At 39.5% G+C, this 18333-nt stretch overlaps 2 protein-coding genes across 2 annotated transcripts; one reads left to right on the top strand and one right to left on the bottom strand.

The window, feature by feature from the left end:
- Positions 1-715: 715 nt before the first annotated feature.
- Positions 716-1947, top strand: LOC140266624 (uncharacterized). Its single transcript, XM_072361654.1, has 2 exons — positions 716-819; positions 906-1947. Exon 2 carries the CDS (start codon positions 921-923, stop codon positions 1923-1925), a length of 1005 nt encoding a protein of 334 aa, XP_072217755.1. The 5' UTR covers positions 716-819; positions 906-920; the 3' UTR covers positions 1926-1947.
- A 10242-nt stretch (positions 1948-12189) lies between these two features.
- On the bottom strand, positions 12190-18081 carry LOC140267373 (voltage-gated potassium channel regulatory subunit KCNF1-like). The gene has a single exon (XM_072362627.1). It carries the CDS (start codon positions 17834-17836, stop codon positions 16337-16339), a length of 1500 nt encoding a protein of 499 aa, XP_072218728.1. The 5' UTR covers positions 17837-18081; the 3' UTR covers positions 12190-16336.
- Between the last annotated feature and the right edge of the window lie 252 nt (positions 18082-18333).

Here is an 18333-nt window from a genome sequence, read left to right as displayed (position 1 = left end):
ACCCTACCATCTAATTCATGTCATGGTTTGGCTTCATGAAATTCATAATAAAGATTCCATTAACTTAATGAAACCTTACAAAGTCTGGAAGCCTAACTCCACCCTTTTCTTCCTCTTGTTTATAACATTTTTAACATAGCTGCTTCTGTGTAGAATTCAATCAGTTTTTGCAGCCTTTCTAAGCCTCACAAATGTGACATTTTTTAGTTTCAAACAACTACAAAACACAAAGGATGATTTTTAACTAAATAGCTGTTGCTTAAAGTTTTATAGTACTCATATTGAAACCACTGAATAATGTTCTGCCAAAAAGTGAAATTTCCATAGATTAATGTTGCCATTATTTATGTAGTCCTGCACAGGGTGGGGAAAAAGACTAATACAGACCCTGCCAAACACATGTCCAGAGCTTTAAATCTGCTATTTGAAATTCTATTCTATCCATCCACACTCACTTCCAAAATAAATTTTCACCTGAATCTTTGAATCTATTCATGAGAATTGATTGAAAGGTCAAATTAAATAACTTTTTATAAATTATATTTTTGCACAGTAGAACTGGACACAACACATTAACAAACACTTGTAAAAAATATTCTTGTAGGCATGAAAAAAGAAAAAAATATTGATTTCTGTGTGGTAACATCTTTACTTTTAGAAAGTACAGAAAACAGCAACCACTCACCAGCTGATCGGTTGGTTTGTTTGCTTGGCTTTGTTTGCCTCTTGCAAAATGCTGTCCTAACTCACTGAAGTACACCCAATACTACATAAAACAGTCTGTGTCAAAAACAGAAGGGATTCTGTTGTGCCTTTCAGGTAAGAACGCATTTGTGATCATCATTTTATTGTAATATCATGTGAGTCACTTGTATTGAAAAAAAAATCCTTATTGTTGTCTCCAGTTTTCTGCCGTAAAGATGAAATTCTTGCTGGTTCTCACCCTCATGTCACTGGCTGAATTTGATTACCAAAGAGGAGGTGCACACTCATGTCCAGATCTCTGTTCCTGCTCCTTCTCGCCTTCTGGTGCGGAGGTTGTGTGCAGCCATAACTCCCTCAGACATTTCCCTGTAACTGGTTTACCTTCTAATACCTCAAGATTGTCCATCCAATCCACAAACTTCAGCAGCATTACAGTCAGTAATTTGAGGGTCGTGCCCCTCCTAAACTACCTTCAGCTGTATCATACCAATCTGGAAAACCTTCCCTCAGAGCTTCTGGGAGTTGTGCCCCATCTGAACACGTTGGATCTCACAGGAAATCAACTGACTGATCTGCCTGGAAACTTCTTCAGCCACACCTCACTCCGTAGTCTGGTGATGAAGAATAATCAGTTCGAAAAAGCAGACACGGCGTGGTTCCCTGACAACAGTAGTCTCACCTGGTTGGACTTGTCTGGGAACAGTTTAACCTGTATCCCCGCCACTCTCCTCCAGAGGCTGCCACATCTACAGAATCTAGATTTGAGTGATAACAATCTCCAAGACTTACATGCTGACACACTTAAGAATCTGCGCCACCTAGAAACACTAAATCTTGCTGGGAATAAATTAATCTCCCTACCACCCACCACCTTTGCTCACAACCTTAAACTGAAACAACTGTTCCTGCAGGAGAATCAGCTTGAAGAGCTGCCAGCAACCCTCCTGCAGGATCAGCAACACCTTGAGCTTCTTCTGCTCAATCAGAATCAGCTACGACACCTCCCTACAGGTCTGCTGGACGGGAAAAAACCCTCTTTTCAGATGATCATAACTGGGAACCCCTGGGAGTGTGATGTGAAGATAGAGTATCTGTGGAGATGGCTCACAGTCCATCCTCAAAATGTTCTCTTTCTGCAGGATGTAACTTGTGTTGGTCCTAAAACTCTGGAACATCAACCAGTTGTGTCTTTAACTGAGAGTCTGCTCAGTATTAAATAACAATAAAAGATGCATGTGATGATCATGTCGTAAAAGTAAATTGTTTATTTTACATTTTCTCCCCACATTCTGATGGTAAATCAAACAGTAGATAAGTATATATTTCCTCTGCTTTACTATGATTTATCCTCAGGTGTTTGATTCAGACGCCATCCAGCCCATTACAGCTCAGTAAAGAAAACATATATTCAGTGCATGCCAGCCAGCTGTTGATATCTTCTGATGATATTGATATGTCTGTTAAATTAGTGTAATTTAGAATAAAAAACATTTCATTTTAATCCACTGGTAAATATTATTTGCTATTTTTGCTATTAAAGAAAAAAATAACATATCATGGTGGCAGAAAAACACAGGAAAATAACAATTCTTCTAGTGCATCCTTACAATAGCATATCTATCTCACTTGTTGGACGCAACACACAATGCTGGATTGTTTCAGTCGTGCCCTTTGTTTTTAATGATGTTGAGCATGTGGGTGTGTGTGGGCAGTGCAATGGCTGAATCTTGCAGCTGACCTCTTCTGGATGTGTTAAAATCTCTCCATATTTCTTTTCTTTGAGTTTACTTCCCTTTGTCTTAGTGTATGTGGAAGATATATACACACGCCCACTCATTCCAGTTCTCAAATCTTGATCACATTTAGTGCACCAGACCGTAATTTATTGCATTTATAATACATCAAACATTGCAGCCTTTACAAGCTGCTACTTACAAAAATTAAACCTTGCTCGTGAATTTTACACTGAGAGAGGAAGAAAAACCTGAGACGTTTGATGGATATCTTTCATTCCACCTCTCTGAAATTTGCCCTTGAAGCCTTAAGTTGATGAAGAGGGCTGGATGGTTTTAATCTTCACTTTTAAGAATTCCAATTTAGATGCGAACATCTGTTCTGGGGAATGTAAGCTCTCTCTTCTACTTTAAAAACTACTGCTACTCTCAGGGTAGAACATTTAATCTCCATCTACCCCTGTGAACCCCCTGGCTCTGACATTTGTGAGGGGTGGGCACTATATTCTATATTCCTTGGGAAAATGAGAATGATTAGTATGGAGGAATGATGACTGCTCTCTGACTGCTAATGATGACTGACTGACAGTGAAATATAAAAGGTCAGCGGTAGCAATTTCTCACACTTGAAAATTGCTCTAGCCTTTCTGAATTAGTGTTGTAATAATGAAGACATGATCATCTCTGATAGCAGCTCATTAGCACCTGTTAGATCAGTTACTATGTGACATTAAGCTCATCAGTGTTTCCTATTTTTACCGTTCTTTGTGAGTCCATTCTGGTTTTTGTTGGGTGTTTTTTGCATGCAAGACTACAAGTTTTAATAAGACATGTATTCAGTACTCGTTACGAAACTGAAAAGGCTCATTTGTTGTTCAAATTTTATTGCAAAATGATGGAAAAAACAAAGTACAATTAGCTTGCAGTTTCAGAGGGGAATGTTTTTCTTCATATGACAGTTATCACAGGTTTACAGTTCCAAACAGAGAGCTGAATGTCATCATTTGCAAATCATGTAATATCTACATTCAGTTGAAAATAGAACCAAGAGACCTTATCGTACTGTGTTAGAAAATCTGGTTGATTTAAGAAAAAAAAATATGCTCATTATTGCTCTTTGCTGGTGGGGAGGAAGTACTTTTAAAATGAATAAATTGCCATTCTTGGCTGTTCAAAATAACAGTTCTAATGTCAAAATGAAAAAATATTGATTCAAAATTCTCCTCAAGCTCAACATATGTTGAGTGTTACAGTGACATTCAATCACATTCCGTCATGGTTGTAATGCAGGAAGAGCTTGTGGTGTTTGTTAACACAACATTCAGACTCAGCCAGTCATGTCAAATCCAATCAGCTGGAGTGACAGCATGCAAGCAGCTGTGGGTAAGGGAGCTTGAGAATGAATTAAGAGAGGGAGCAACAAAGAAGTACTGAATCAGAGATATAAAATGCTAATTTGCTGATTACTTGAGGCTTTGTTCTAAGGCAGAAGTGTGAGGCGAGCGTCCCCGGGAGGTCCAGATAGTTTCAAGGGAGGCTGTGGGAGAATAAATATTACAATACTTATCAAAAGAACAACTGAAGTTTGTAATGTGGTTGAAAAACTCAGATACCTTTATATTGGAGGAGTTGAACTGTTTAATTTGACTACCTTAAGAAAGACCATTTATGTCTTCAATGTAATTTCATATATGAATCAGTAATATATCATTACTATAACCTACTTACTAGGTGTGTATAGCATCAGTTCCTCATCTCATCATCATCCAGGAATTCAGCAGAAGTATAAAAGTGTGCGGTGTCCTTTTTTTTATATTCTTTCCGTGAGGAAATACTTATTGTGTCAGACTTTGAAAACCCCTGTTCCAAGGCGTTAGGAAAAACCTCCTCAACCTTGCAGAAACATGTAACAGTTATTGAGTGAAGCAGCACTCAAGTATTCCCCTAAAATACTAAATAGAAATCATCTATGACGCAGCTGTATGATGACTGGATTAAATGATTGTATTGTATGGAGTTGACTGAATACATGTACACAGCACTGGGACCTAACATTACAAATGAATAAGTTAACACCTGTAAAACATCACCCTTGTTCTTCATCTTAGCATGAAAAGATTAAACAACACACAGTGGCAGGGACAAACAGTGAAATCCTGTGTTTACTGTCCTTCAATGCAGCAGAGGAATTATTATGTGATAGTGACTCACCTGCTAACCATCAGCTGGCTGTTATGTGTCTTCAGCGTTTCTGCCTACACTGCTAATGAAACCTGGGAAAAAGACTTTAAAGATATGTTGTCTTTTGGGTAGCAGTCCCCAAACATATTTCAATGAACGGCATTGTGGAGAACAGAATGAGATAACGGTGATGATTATTTTCATCCTAATTAGGGTGGGCTTAGCACTGAGGGAGCCAAGTAATGCAGTGGGAGCTTGCTCAAGGTACAAATGCTGCTCATTACATCAAGAGGAGCCATCTGAGGCTATTTCAGCATCTCAGTACAATCCCTCCTGAGGAGCTTTTTATGGAAAGGTTCTGGGCACATACAGCCGGATGGAGACTCCAGAAAAACCCGCAACATCCTGGAAGAACTCAACATCTCACCTGACCTGGGAATAGCTTAGTATCCCCTATCTGGAAGTGGAAAACTTAGCTGAGGAGAGGAGAGGGGCATCTGGATTACCCTGGTCTAATGAAATTGCAAACAGGCTATGAATGGATGGAAGGATGGAAGGATGGATGGATGGATGGATGGATGGATGGATGGATGGATGGATGGATGGATGGATGGATGGATGGATGGATGGATGGATGGATGGATGGATGGATGGATGGATGGATGGATGGATGGATGGATGGATGGATGGATGGATGGATGGATGGATGGATGGATGGATGGATGGCGGACGGACGGACGGACACAGACAGACAGACAGACACACACACACACGAATAGTACAACTAAAGACTATGGACACTATTTCAATTAAAAAGAAAATCCCAAGTCTAAATTTCCACAATATCAAACATTTGTTCCTTATCTGCACTGTAGCAAAATGCCTTCTTTCTTCATCTGTGATGTTTTTGCAGGTTGCACAGATCTTTTAGTGCTCAACTCAGGCTGTAATAAGAAATGAGGCTGTTAGACTCATTAAAAGCTTTCCTTGAGGTGTTTGAGAAGAGTCACTGGCAGCTGCCTTTAGAAACTTGGGGCTATTATCTTTAACAATGATAAAACACTCAGGCTGAGCCTTTTATCGACCTTCCCACGCTTTTTTCCAATGATTGACAGTATTTTGTTTATTACTTAAACCTGTATGTGTTCAGAACCAGCATGCTCTGCAGACCATATCCCACCAGCAGAATTAATCAATATACTGTTGAAGGTGGGTGGAGAGGGAAAAACAGCATGATCCAGTGTGTTGACCTGCATCGTCATTTGCCATAATTCTTCACAGATTTTAAACATCTCATTACCCGGCTCATAAATCATCGCTGTACAAGACAACATACACATGGGAAAAAGAAACGTGGTACAGGATTGCCTTCATGCGTTATCTCATTATTGGCAAAGTGGACTGAGGTCGCTTACCTTGCTGCATGACTGGTTGTTATAAATGGCCTCCCATGCTCTCCGGGGAAATGGGCTATTAGGAAGCTCTTACTACATGGGCATTGAGTTTAACAATTTGTCACAAATTGTGGCTGTTATCTTGCAGGATTAAAGCTTTTTTTGTTGTTTTGAGAAGTCTGCCTGCCTCAGTGCAAAATTGTCAAAATTTAGAGAAGCACTAAGAGTCCATTTTTTTGTTCACAAACCGAACTGCTGAAAGATCTAGAAGAAAATGGGAAGGTTGCAAAAATAAAAAATTATGAAAACTGTAATCCAAATATTAAGAATATGATATCACTATTATAAATGCTTTCGGTAATTGTGTAGCGACTATCAGACATCAAGATAGCCATGCGAATCGAAATCAGCAATGGAAATAGTCACAATTTCATACTCACCTTTGTTCAAAACCACAATTTACAGCCTCAGAAAGAGTAAGATCTCTGACCGAGAAGTTGAGATACTTTTTTCTTCTATTCTCTTCAGATTGTGCACATCCACTCTTTGCAATGAAAATATAAACTATTCCACTGCAACAATGTGTGTACAGTCCCTACAGCTATGATCAGAGGAAAAAAGAGGAAAAACAGTATCTTCCTAAGGGATACTATCCTAAGGGAGTCTTTTTTTTGTCCCACCCTGTAGTTTTTCTTTCCAGGGATGGCAGATTGATTTCCACATTACCACCCATCTGCAATCACCCACGGTGACCCACTCTGGGGACAAATGGTCCGAGGGAGTTTAAATACCTTCAGCCACAAAGACAACAACACAGCATTTCATCACAGCTTGACATCTGCATCTTGTTTCTAACTTTTTGTGTCTGGTTGCTGTTTTTTTTTTAACACTAAGTTCATGAGTTGTATCATTCTTATTACCCTCGATCTGTCCTGAGAGGCTTTATGCAATGCCTATAAACCAAACTTTCACCTGCTGTTGTGGTGTCACGCTGAGGTGCCTGCAGCAAATGGAAACTTGTTCACAGCATGCAGAAACAAGGTCAGGGCTATTTGGGAATCTCATGTGTCACTTATGGGCAGTGGGAGGAGGTCAAACCAGCTGTTTCTGAGGTCAGGCTCAGATAAAGTAGCGAGAAAAACAACAGTTGCTATGGGTTTGGGCAATCCTCTACAACATATTGATTATATGATAGAGGATGCTCCTGAAAAGATGTCAAGAAGCTGAACTCTCAATGCCAAGGCTGACCCCCCGGCTCTACCTGCATCATTGAATAAATAGTCATACAAACTTTGGAAATATGCTGATTTATTCTCTGCCCAAGCGTTAGACAAGAAGAATCATATGAGACACATTTAAATGCCAATCCTCTGGATTCACATCCAAAGTCCAAAACTTTGATATTCTTGTCTTTAAAAAGTCATCATGTGCTTTTTAAATTAATGTAATGCCATTTGAATAATAGCATGATGAAAGCAAATATAAAGGCTTGAAATGCGACGAACATCAGCTGTACAATCACAAGCCATTTATGATTTTGACAAATGAAGTCAAATTTGAGACTCATTTTCACAGCCCTGTTTAAAACAACTCAAATTCTTATTCATATAACCAGAAGCAACTACGTTGCAGTTTTATGATTGTTACAAGTTTTTATGATAAAAATCAGTCTGCAGCCACTTAATTTCTGTACATTAGCCCAAGGCCACACATTTCCATCATGTAAAGCCATCACACTCTAATGTATGAAAAGTGCATGTCTGAGCTCTCACATCTTAGAGAAAGCATGAGTCTGGTATTAACTTTGATTAATATAATTTTTTTATAAACTGCAACCCTGATGTCATAATTGTAGCAGCCCCACTACAGGACAGTGATGTTCCTCCCCATAAATCTTCATTGTCTCTGAACCACATAATCAGCAGTGGCAAGCCTTCAGTGAGCAGATCTATCAGCTTTGGTTTCGCAAGGCCAATTTCCATAATTAGATGCCCATACATCTATCAACAAAAGTGACAAAGGGCTGCAACATTGAAAAGTGTCCCTTGCAAGACACCTTTGAAGTGGGGCTTGCCTGTGAAGGGCATGAACTAAGTTGCTGAAACAAAGAAAGAACAGCTTGTGGCAGACAGACAGCTCTTCAGAATGCTGGCTGTGGTACGTGGGAGAGCCGTTTCTTTTAAGTTGCTGTCTATAACCTCCTAATTAAATGCATTTGCTAAACAACCCAGCAAAGGATGGATTGATTTCTAAATAAACTGAAGCGGCTTTAACAAGGTTTGGCTTTGAACTAGCTGTTTGAAGCAGCATGCTCTCACAAGGCCTGATCAAAGCAGTCAGCACAACAGAAATGCAGAAACACAAAACACTAGAGTGACAATGCAAACACTCATAAAAGGTGTTAATAATATCTGTAAAGAGATCAAGATTCTGAGTTTTAAATAATGTATCATACATGCATATATGCAGAGACAGAGTTAGCTTTGCTCCTGGGGACAAACAGTTGAATGCAAGGAAAAGATTAAACATTGTTTTCATGCCCCCAGTGAGCTGAAGGAACGTTTCTCTCATTACTTGTTTGAACTTCAGTGTAGAAAGAATAGACAAAAAAAAGAGAAAATAACAAAAAAATACCAGGTCTTTACTTTGTATATAAGCAGTGCTTCCTGTGCTTATATGTACATGTATAAATACATACATATATATATACATATACCTATAACAATGATAAATTATATATCATTGTTATTGCTGTAAAACCATGTGCATTAGTTTGTCTTCAAAGTCACTGAGTTTAATTTTCATTCAATTTCTGCTGATGGAGGAGAGCTTATATTTATTCATTTTTTAACCTTTGGTTAATGAAAATGAGTAAATGAATGAATGTGAATTAGATATCGATTATAGTCCCTTTCTGGGGTTTTTGGACCAATTTTTTTGGTTGGAGTTTCAGGTTTTCACATTGGTAAAAGTTAGGTAACTGGATCATTACAAAACCCTGCCTCCACATCTTTAGACGTCACCATTAAAACTTTATTCAATCATCTGTCCTCCAGGCTTCTTAGTCTATTTCATTGTTCACTTTAGTCCCCTCCATCCACAACATATAGTGCATCCATACATTATGGATGGAGGGGAGGGAGATCCCTGTGAGCCTCTCAGCCATCCTCACTATGCATCACAAAATCTTGTGTTCCACTGTTGTAAAGTGCCTGAACCATACAGTGATGCTGCTGACTCAGATGCTCTCCATAGGATGGGTGAAGAAAGGTGGACTCCTATCAGTGTCTGCAGGAAGCAAATGCTTTGCTGTGCGCACTTCATAACTTCTCTAATTATGGAGAGGCAGCTGAGTAAGATCCGCACTAATTCCCAGATTATCCCAGAGGACCTCTGTGGACCTCAATGGAATTGTTACCGTGGCTTAAACAGTGAAACAATGATCTACCCTGCAGCCAAGCTTTGGTCAGAACTTCAGATTTCAGCAATTTCATTCATTTCAGTCAAGGTCGATTTAATGTGACTTTTTTGATTCCGCAATAAAATGCGTTTCAGTTGTGAGACAAAATTCTACAAGATGATTGAATTAAACCATCAGATGGGGTTATACATAAAATAATGTTGTGGTTACCTCCTCTTGTAGCACAGTTAAGGGCTGGTTAATTGGCAACATACTGTACAAACACTTAATATCCAACAGTGACAAGAAGAGAACATTCCATCATTATTAGACTAATCAATAGACAGTTTAGAATAACTGCACTAATGTGATTGTACCAAATAACATCACTCTACAACCAGTAAATAGTACTACTAGCATACTAGCAAACTGTGTAGGTTTCAGTTGAATATAACATAAATTCATCCAATGATCCAACATTTTGTGAGGCAATATCTTGGCAAATCTCAACCAAAATCCACCTACATCAGTGATGCCAGAAATTCAGTTTGAGTTTCCCTCTGTTCAGTGTTATAAGACATTAAAAACTAAAGTGTAGATAGAACTCAGTTAAGAGGTGTAATTAACAAAACAGAACACAAATATACACAGGCAATGAGCTATAACATAATAATCATTTGAATAGCTCGACAGTGCACACAAATCAATAACTAACGCTCCCACGTTAGGCTTGAAAAAAAATAATTTACTAAACTAATAACATACTTTGAGACTATAATATATTACACTAATAATATTAGTTCATAAACATTTTATTGCTCCCATTGGTCTAACACAAGAAGTATGAATCTGCTTAAGCTTCTTTTTCTGGAAGAAAACCATCTCAGCTGAGCCAGCACTTTTTACTATCAGCTGAGAACTGGTGGTGGGATGATCTATCATTACTCTATCGCCTCTTTAACAGTCAGCATTCGCCGTGATTACCACAAAACACAGAGTCTCTATTCCACGACAAAGGCATGATAAAAGCCCCTAGTTAACAACCAGAAAGAATGAAGCCACAGCTTTTTAGCCAGATGTCAAGAATTAGACTGGTTATCCTCCCATTCTTTTCCATATTCTTTTCCAGATGACTTTTTGGAAACAGGTAGATTTCCAGTTTTCTTTTAGGAATTCAGGCCATATTTTTGAGACCTCAATCACAGTTTAATTTTCAGCACAAGAGTCTCTGAGCATCAGTATTTTCATTTTATAAAGACGTGTAAATTACCACTGTAATGGTGGGCTCATAACTATCCCTCAGGATCCTCTAGACTTCAAGCAGAAACTAATTGTTTGCAAACCTTCCCTCAGGAGTAAAATCTTAGCATAGCTTAGTTCCTGGCATGAAAAAGAAACCCACCAGTGTGAACTACCGTACAAGCTTATAATTTTTCTCATATTGCGTTGGGAATTACAGTCTTCATTCCATTGTCCATGTGGATAATCAACTGAACCAGAAAATAGCGATAAAGCTGTATTTAATTTTCACTGGTCACTGCTTGGGTTGCAAATGCACAACTGTTTGACAGTTTAACACTTCAGAATAACATCTTGGCTTGTTAGCGACAAAACATTTAAAAAACAAACAAAAAAAAACACTGATTGAGCTCAAGTTATTAATTCTATCAGAAGAATGCCTATTATATTCTGCCAGCTCTATACAGTTTTGTGTTGTTATAAACCTTCAAGTGCAGACAGTTTCCAAGAGAACCTTTTGCTAGATAAATGTGTTTAAATGTGTTAAAAAAATATCAGGTTAGAGGGTAAGAGGAGACATGGGAATCCTTTTCGAAGACGTGTTGAGTGGGTTCAGCGCATCCTCCCCTTCTGCTGTTTTGTAGAAGGTCATATTTAATCTTTGTAATTATTTTCCAGCAGTTTCACGCTCTCTGTCTGAGTGCTCTGGGGCGTAGCTGAGCAGCACTTAAAAACATTCTCAACATTGTCTGGTGGGAAGCAAAATATGAAACTCAGCTCCCAACAACGCCTGTGGAATGTATTTTTCCTGCTCTTCAGAATCTGACATCAGGGAGATTATCTATTCCCTCTCCAGCATCTGAAAATATCTCTCAAACGGAGATACCGCTCAGAGGGGTGGGCTGTTAAGCCATAGCATTATGCACGCACATTCCCATTCCTGCGGCATATGCTTCCAGTAAAATAGATAGATTTTATCTGATGTAGTTATGGTCTTTTAATAGATATATTTCCTTAATCACTTATGTGTTTATATGTCTCATTTTCAATGTAAAACTTATATTTTTAGTAAAGCCAAAGTTAAAATTAAAATCTGGATAGCTGACTCTTTTTCCTGTCAGACAACGAAGGACTTAACACCAAACAGCTGTTCAGAGATGTAGATTTGGGATATTATTAGCCTGAGTTTGTCTTGATCTTTCATTTGTCTGTCCTCTTGTATACAGAGATCTCCCTATTTTTAGAAGGGGAACAGGTGTTGACAGTCCTCTAAAGGTCGAGAGAGAAGGGATATGGTAGAGCTATCCATGCTGTCATCAAAATGGATGGATGTAACTTAATTCCAGTAACATCAACACTTAACAATCAGTGCTGGGGCTCAGCTGGACGCCACACGTGAGCTTTATGAATGACACTGAATACCTGAAACACACACATCATTTCTACTGGTGACATCTCAGCTTTCTGAGTATATCTTTACAATGGAATCAGTGGTTAATTTGCTCTATAGCTGTTGGAAGTATTTGAAGGTTCAGTCTGAATGTCGCACTGACTTTATTTACAGCATCCCGCAAGCATTTTATATGATTGCAATACAGAAGTACTCATACAGCGGTGTGACACAGGAAAAAATAACAGTATTTTACAAAGTTCACATGCTTTGAAAATCACTCAAATTACCATCTTCACAATCAAAAGAATTCCTCCACTGGATCCACTGATAAGTAGATTAAAACTACAGTTTACCCACCACATATTTGGTAAATTAAACTGTTTGAAACAAATTACTCTATTTTAACAAAAAAAAAAAATTGCTGTCTTGGAATTACAACTGGAAAAAATAATATATATATATATATATATATATATATAAACGAAACAAACATTAGAAAGCTGGTTAATAACTGGTACTATTTTGGGGGGGAGATAATGAGCAGTTTTGTGTTAACGCTTATCTTACACACCCTCTGAATGCAGCAGATGACCAACTTGTGGGTGTAAAAACTGGTCATTAGCCAGCAAAACGCGTAGGTCACTTTAAAGGACATCACACATGACTCTGGATAAATTGGCAAAGGGGTGTATACATGTGCAAGTGCAATCATTAGCCTGCACATGTAGGTAGGCGGTAGAGAGGACAAGGGATGTTAGGATACGCCAGCGTAAATGTGTGTGTGCTCGTGCATCTAAATTTGAACTTGACAGTGCAGGGTTTATTTGTATGTGCATCCATGGAAGGAACAGTGTGCTGTTACACAATGCACGCCTTGGACATTCCTGCTCCACCTGTCAGGGTGAACAAAGGCCCTCTTCTCTGGCTTTGACAAATGTGAATCTGCAGCCGGCCAGAAGAGATATCAGTCCTGTGCAGTACATGTGTGGGCGGACAGTCTGCAGAGTCCTCCCTGACCACCCTCATGTTCTTTCTTTCAGGACATGGAGCTCTGTGGAGAACATTTCTGAGGAAGTGCCTGTGCTCAATGAGCACCCTCTTCCTAATAAAACACAGTGACATGATACAACAGAGACTGATGAGTAAACCTTAAGGAGTTTGAGAGTTCTACACTTTTGCCACTAACAATTTGTGATGTATTTGTCATTTAAACCTTTTCATTGACTGAAGTGTAACTGTGAAGGTGATGGTTGGGCTGCTAATGGTAATCCTCAGCCAGGGTCGTGGCAGCTCAAATAATTTGCCTGTTATTTTTAAGAAAATCTGCACACTAATACATAACACTTGAACCAGGCTGTAATTGAAAATTCAAGAAGACTTATCAGAAGGCAAGAAGTCTAGTAAGGAATTGTAACTGGCTTGATCCCCTCATCAGATAGTGCCATCAGAATTTAGATTGCTTTAAGTGAACTAATTTTGAACATAGCAAGTATTCCAGGCAGAACAAAAAGTAAAACAGCGTGGCACCTCTACTGCAAGGTGTGGATGAAAATAAATAAGCCACAGCTGAGTTGACATCCACAGCTGTCACATCCAAGATGAGGGCAGATATACAATGCTGGTATGACTTCCTGTATATATGACAGACATGCACAGTTATCAGTTTAGTATATACAGACTATCTTGATATAAACAGGCATTTAACAACAATAAAATGCTTTTGTGGAGTGAATGAGAATTGAAAACATGAACTGTATTGATAACATTACTGACAATCATCATCTTCTTTTTTCTTTTTTTTTGCAGAGTCTTTGGCCATATTGACAGCCTCTAAACATTTCTTGCTGCTGTATAGAAATTTTTTGCACTCATCTGCTGGTCGTTTCTGACATTCTCTATTCGAGCTCTGTTAAATTTGGTCTCACTCCAAAGGTTCTCATTGAATAAAGTCAAGACTGTATTGTCCTGCTGAAAGACCCACTGAGTAACGTCTCTAACTCTAAAATGCATTGTTAATCTTTTCGTTTCATATACTTGGATACATTCTGTGCCTCCAGTATCTTAGGCAGAAAAGCAGCCCCACAGAATGATAAAACCTTCACAATGTTATACTGTCGGAAGGCTGGTCTTTTCTTTTTAGGTTTAATTTCACCATCTATAAATAAACTGATGTTATGTGTTCCTAAAAAGCACAACTTTGGTTTCCTCAGCCCATACAACATTATACCTGAAAACTGTGGCTCATAGATTTTTTTGTCCTCAATGACTTCTGGGCCCCAGTTGCTTCAGTTACAAGTGCCTATGGGGTTAAACCAACTATGCAGATTGCTCCAGGTCAGCCTACAGCTCTTTGAATACGTTGTGTTGTGTTTTTCCCACAACCTGCTCCTGCCCTGAAAAGCTCCATGTATTTCTGTTTTTTATTCCTGCTACATCCTGAGAGCATAACAGTTTTATGACTGTGATATTTCCTGATAATATTCCAAAATGCTAAAACATGGATAAATGTTTTGCCTTTGGAATTGTTTTTGATTAAAAGCCTTTCTGATGCTCTCAGACAGTTTTCTCCTCTCCATTATTGTGTAAAGGAATCACACAATCCAACTTTTTATGCAAAATAACATAATCGATGTATTAATTTAAGTCACATGAACAGTAAATATTTAGCATGTTAGTTTTTTTTATGAACTAATTCAACTTATGTTATATCTTATATAAGTTAATTAGAACTAATTCAATCAAAGGACGCTATTGTGTCTGTCTACTTCAATCTATGATAGACAGATTTAGTAGTTTTTGCTTTTGACATTGCTTTAAACATCCAAATGTTTTTGATTGTGTAAAGTTGGTTCATAGGCAGCTATTTCTGAAGACATTCTAAATCTTGTGGTTACAAGGAATGCTGATAATTCTGACTGAAACCGCTTCAACCAATCAAGCCTACACCAAACTCAGGCCTCTTGATGCTATTAACGTCCTCATTGTTTTCATCTTTTCAATGTGGTGACAACCATCACACTGTCTATTTACATTCAAAATTGTTCATTTAGAATTTCATAAACAACTGTGCAAAGAGCACAATCCTGACATAAATTATCCAGCAGGTTGCCATGTGACAGTTAGACATGAAGTTTGAATTAAATATGTCAGATTCTAATTATAACTCCCCTGCTGTGCCAACTAATTATAATAATGACTGTTCTATTTGTACAGCAAGTACCATGTCTCTCAGACTAATGGTGTAGGAGTTGAGACCTTTCAAAAATGTACAAATGCCACTTTAAATATAGCACTTTAGAGTTCAAGTTTAAACCTGCGGCACGGAGCGAAAATGCAGTACGCTTTCAAGTTTAATCAAAAAGAGAACAGTAGTGTTTTAAGAGACGCTTTCCAGACAGCTCTGTTCATTTGTCATTCATTTTGGTTTTCAGTCATGCTTTTCCCATCCCTTCATCCTCCCGCCTGTTGCTCTCTTCTCTCATCTTTAACTTCAAGTCCATTCCGCCGAACATCAGGAGAGAGGTGACAGCTGCTGCAAAATTTAAACCCATTATAGGAACATGTCCTGCAGCCAGAGAAGCGTCTGAGGTCCCAAACAAGGTCCCAAACTGAGTTCAACAAGAAATGCATGCAAATGACACAGTTTCTGCAAAGATACGCAAAGGAACTTTATGCCCTATGTATAAACTCACAGTCACAAAGTGACACAAATCACATTGATGCAGATCAGTTACAAACAGATACGAAGAGCCCTCGTGCTTTTATATCTCCTGTTGTTGAATATGTGGCTGCAACCTGTGACTTCACCGAAACATATAGAATTATATAACTACTACATCCGCCCAGCTTAGATGTGACGGTTGTACAGATATCAAGAATATATTAATGGATGATTACTTTTCTATTTATTTATTTTTTCTGAAGAAGCTGCCTTTTTTTAAAAAATAAATTAAATTAATTAAAAAACTACACAATGTGATACTGTGATATACAGAGGAATCAGCTACAGAGCGGTCTACAGTATACGTGTGAAATATAGGTATGGGGGTGTTATATAAGATTCCAACATGGGGTAATCTGAACTGGTTGTTCAGACAGAACTCCTCAGCATACAGAGACTCACTGCGCAAAGGCGCAGCTCATCAACTCACGCAATTTAACCGATGCATCACTGTGTTATTTTTTTCTACAAGACTCTATACAATCTCAAATTATCGTCGTATCTGAACCCGATTTTTTTTAAGTTCAGAAATGAACGATTCAGTTGAAATGATCTTTTTTCTTTTCGAGTTCATGAGATGAAATATTCAGTGGCCTCGGCTGTGCTCTCAAAGCTTGTTTCCATGCTTGGGGTCTGGATTTTGGCCCCTCCCGTGTGATCTTTCAGTAAAGGTGTGTATGTATCGCTGTGACCAGAGCTCAAGGAGTTGCCCCAGACCCCCTCGCTGCAAACGTGTTTATGAGACCCAGGTGATGCCTTCAGCTCGCCCTCGCTGGTGCGTAGCGCCATCAGTTCAATCTCGTGCTTGGCCGCAGTCTCCAGCACCTGTTGCTTATTGTAGAACAAGACAAAATTGTTGATGATGGGGTGTATAGGCAGTGCTATTGCGATAACCCCACACAGAAAGCTGATGGCTGCGTTACACCGACCTAAAGTGGTCTTGGGGTACACGTCCCCATATCCTACAGTGGTCATGGTGATCACAGCCCACCAGAACGACTGTGGGATGCTGGTGAACAGAGTGTCTGGGTGGTTCTGTTCCATAGTGTAGCCCAGTGCGGAGAAAAGGAAGACTCCCACCCCCATATACATGAGCAGCAGTCCGAGCTCTTTGAAACTGCTCTTCAGGGCAGATGTGAGGGTCTGGAGTCCAGAGGAATGGCGAGCCAGCTTGAAGATGCGCGCAATGCGCATTATGCGTAAAGCCTGCACCGCTTGCTGCACGTTCGCCAGCTCCATCACTCCTGCGCCGAAGGAGGTCAAAATCAGCACGACGAAGAAGGGCATGATGGCCATAAAGTCGATGATGTTCATGAAAGCCAGAACGAATTTTATTTTATTTGGGGAGGAGATCAGACGAAGGACGTATTCAACAGTGAACCAGCCGATGCACACCGTTTCGATGATCTCCAGAGTTGGGTGCTCAGTGAGGTTACCTTCTGCGTCTTCCACCTGCAGGTCGGGGATGGTCCCCACACACATCACCACGGAGGAGATGAGGATGAAGATGAACGAAACAATAGCGATAATATGCGCAGGCAGCGAAGACTCCGGTTTCTCCATCAGTCTCCAGAGGGACATCTGAAAGCGCTGCCAGCCTCCCGCAGACGGATCTCCCTCTCGGTCCACCAGGATTGTTCTTACTTTCTCGGCAATCTCAGCAAGTTCATCCTCTACCTCCTTCAGATGGCATTTACAGCATTCATCCAGAAAATCCGAGCCGATTTTCCAGAAGTCCATCTCCTTCATGAAACAAATCGGGCAGATGCCTCTTTTCATGTGTATCTCCCCATAATAATACAACTCAATTATGCACTTGAATGCATCGGGGTCTCTGTCAAAATAAAATTCTCCCGTGTCGGGGTCATAATCGTCACATAATAAAGATATTTCTTCAGAAGACTTAAGCAAACAGTCCACCAGTTCTGCCAGTCTAGTGTCCGGGTAGCGATTCAACACGTCCCCATACAACACTTGTTTCACTCCACCGATGTTCACCACAATCTCCGCCTCCTCGCTGCCTTCTGAACCGTTGCAGTCTGCATATCGTGTTCTCTGGATCCCCCACATTATTCTGACGAACCCACCACAAAACAGCTATACTGATTATGATTTACACAAAAATATTTACCGATAAAGTAAACGCACGTCACCAGACGCACTGGCGCTTTGCGTAAAGCCTCCGGAGATCTTCTAAAGTCTGTTTTTGTTTGGAAAAATAAAGAAATATGTTTACTCAGACGTGACTGCAGCATGAAGCGGTCTCGGTTCCATACAGCCGTGTTCGGCTATGAACAGTGCGCCTGTGCGCTCTCGGAAAGTTGGCATTGAAGTGCGCCTTTTGTCAGGTTTGCAAGAACCAATCCAAAACTTCCGGGCATGAATTTCAAAATAGATCATTTCCTGCTAAACAAATTTAGGTTGGTCAATGGATGTACAAGTGCAGAGTTTTTCTTTCAAGGGCTCTGAACTAAAAGCACCATCCCAAACTAAGTCTTATGCGTTGTCCAACCACTAATAACCAGCCTAATGGGCTATTATTAGTGCTATTATAAACGCTACTGCCC

This window comes from Leuresthes tenuis, unplaced genomic scaffold, assembly GCF_036924035.1.
Source record: "Leuresthes tenuis unplaced genomic scaffold, fLeuTen1.0.hap1 SCAF_13, whole genome shotgun sequence".
Lineage (NCBI taxonomy): Eukaryota > Metazoa > Chordata > Actinopteri > Atheriniformes > Atherinopsidae > Leuresthes > Leuresthes tenuis.
The sequence above is the reverse complement of the archived record's forward strand: the minus strand, read 5'-3'. Positions and strand labels throughout refer to the sequence as shown.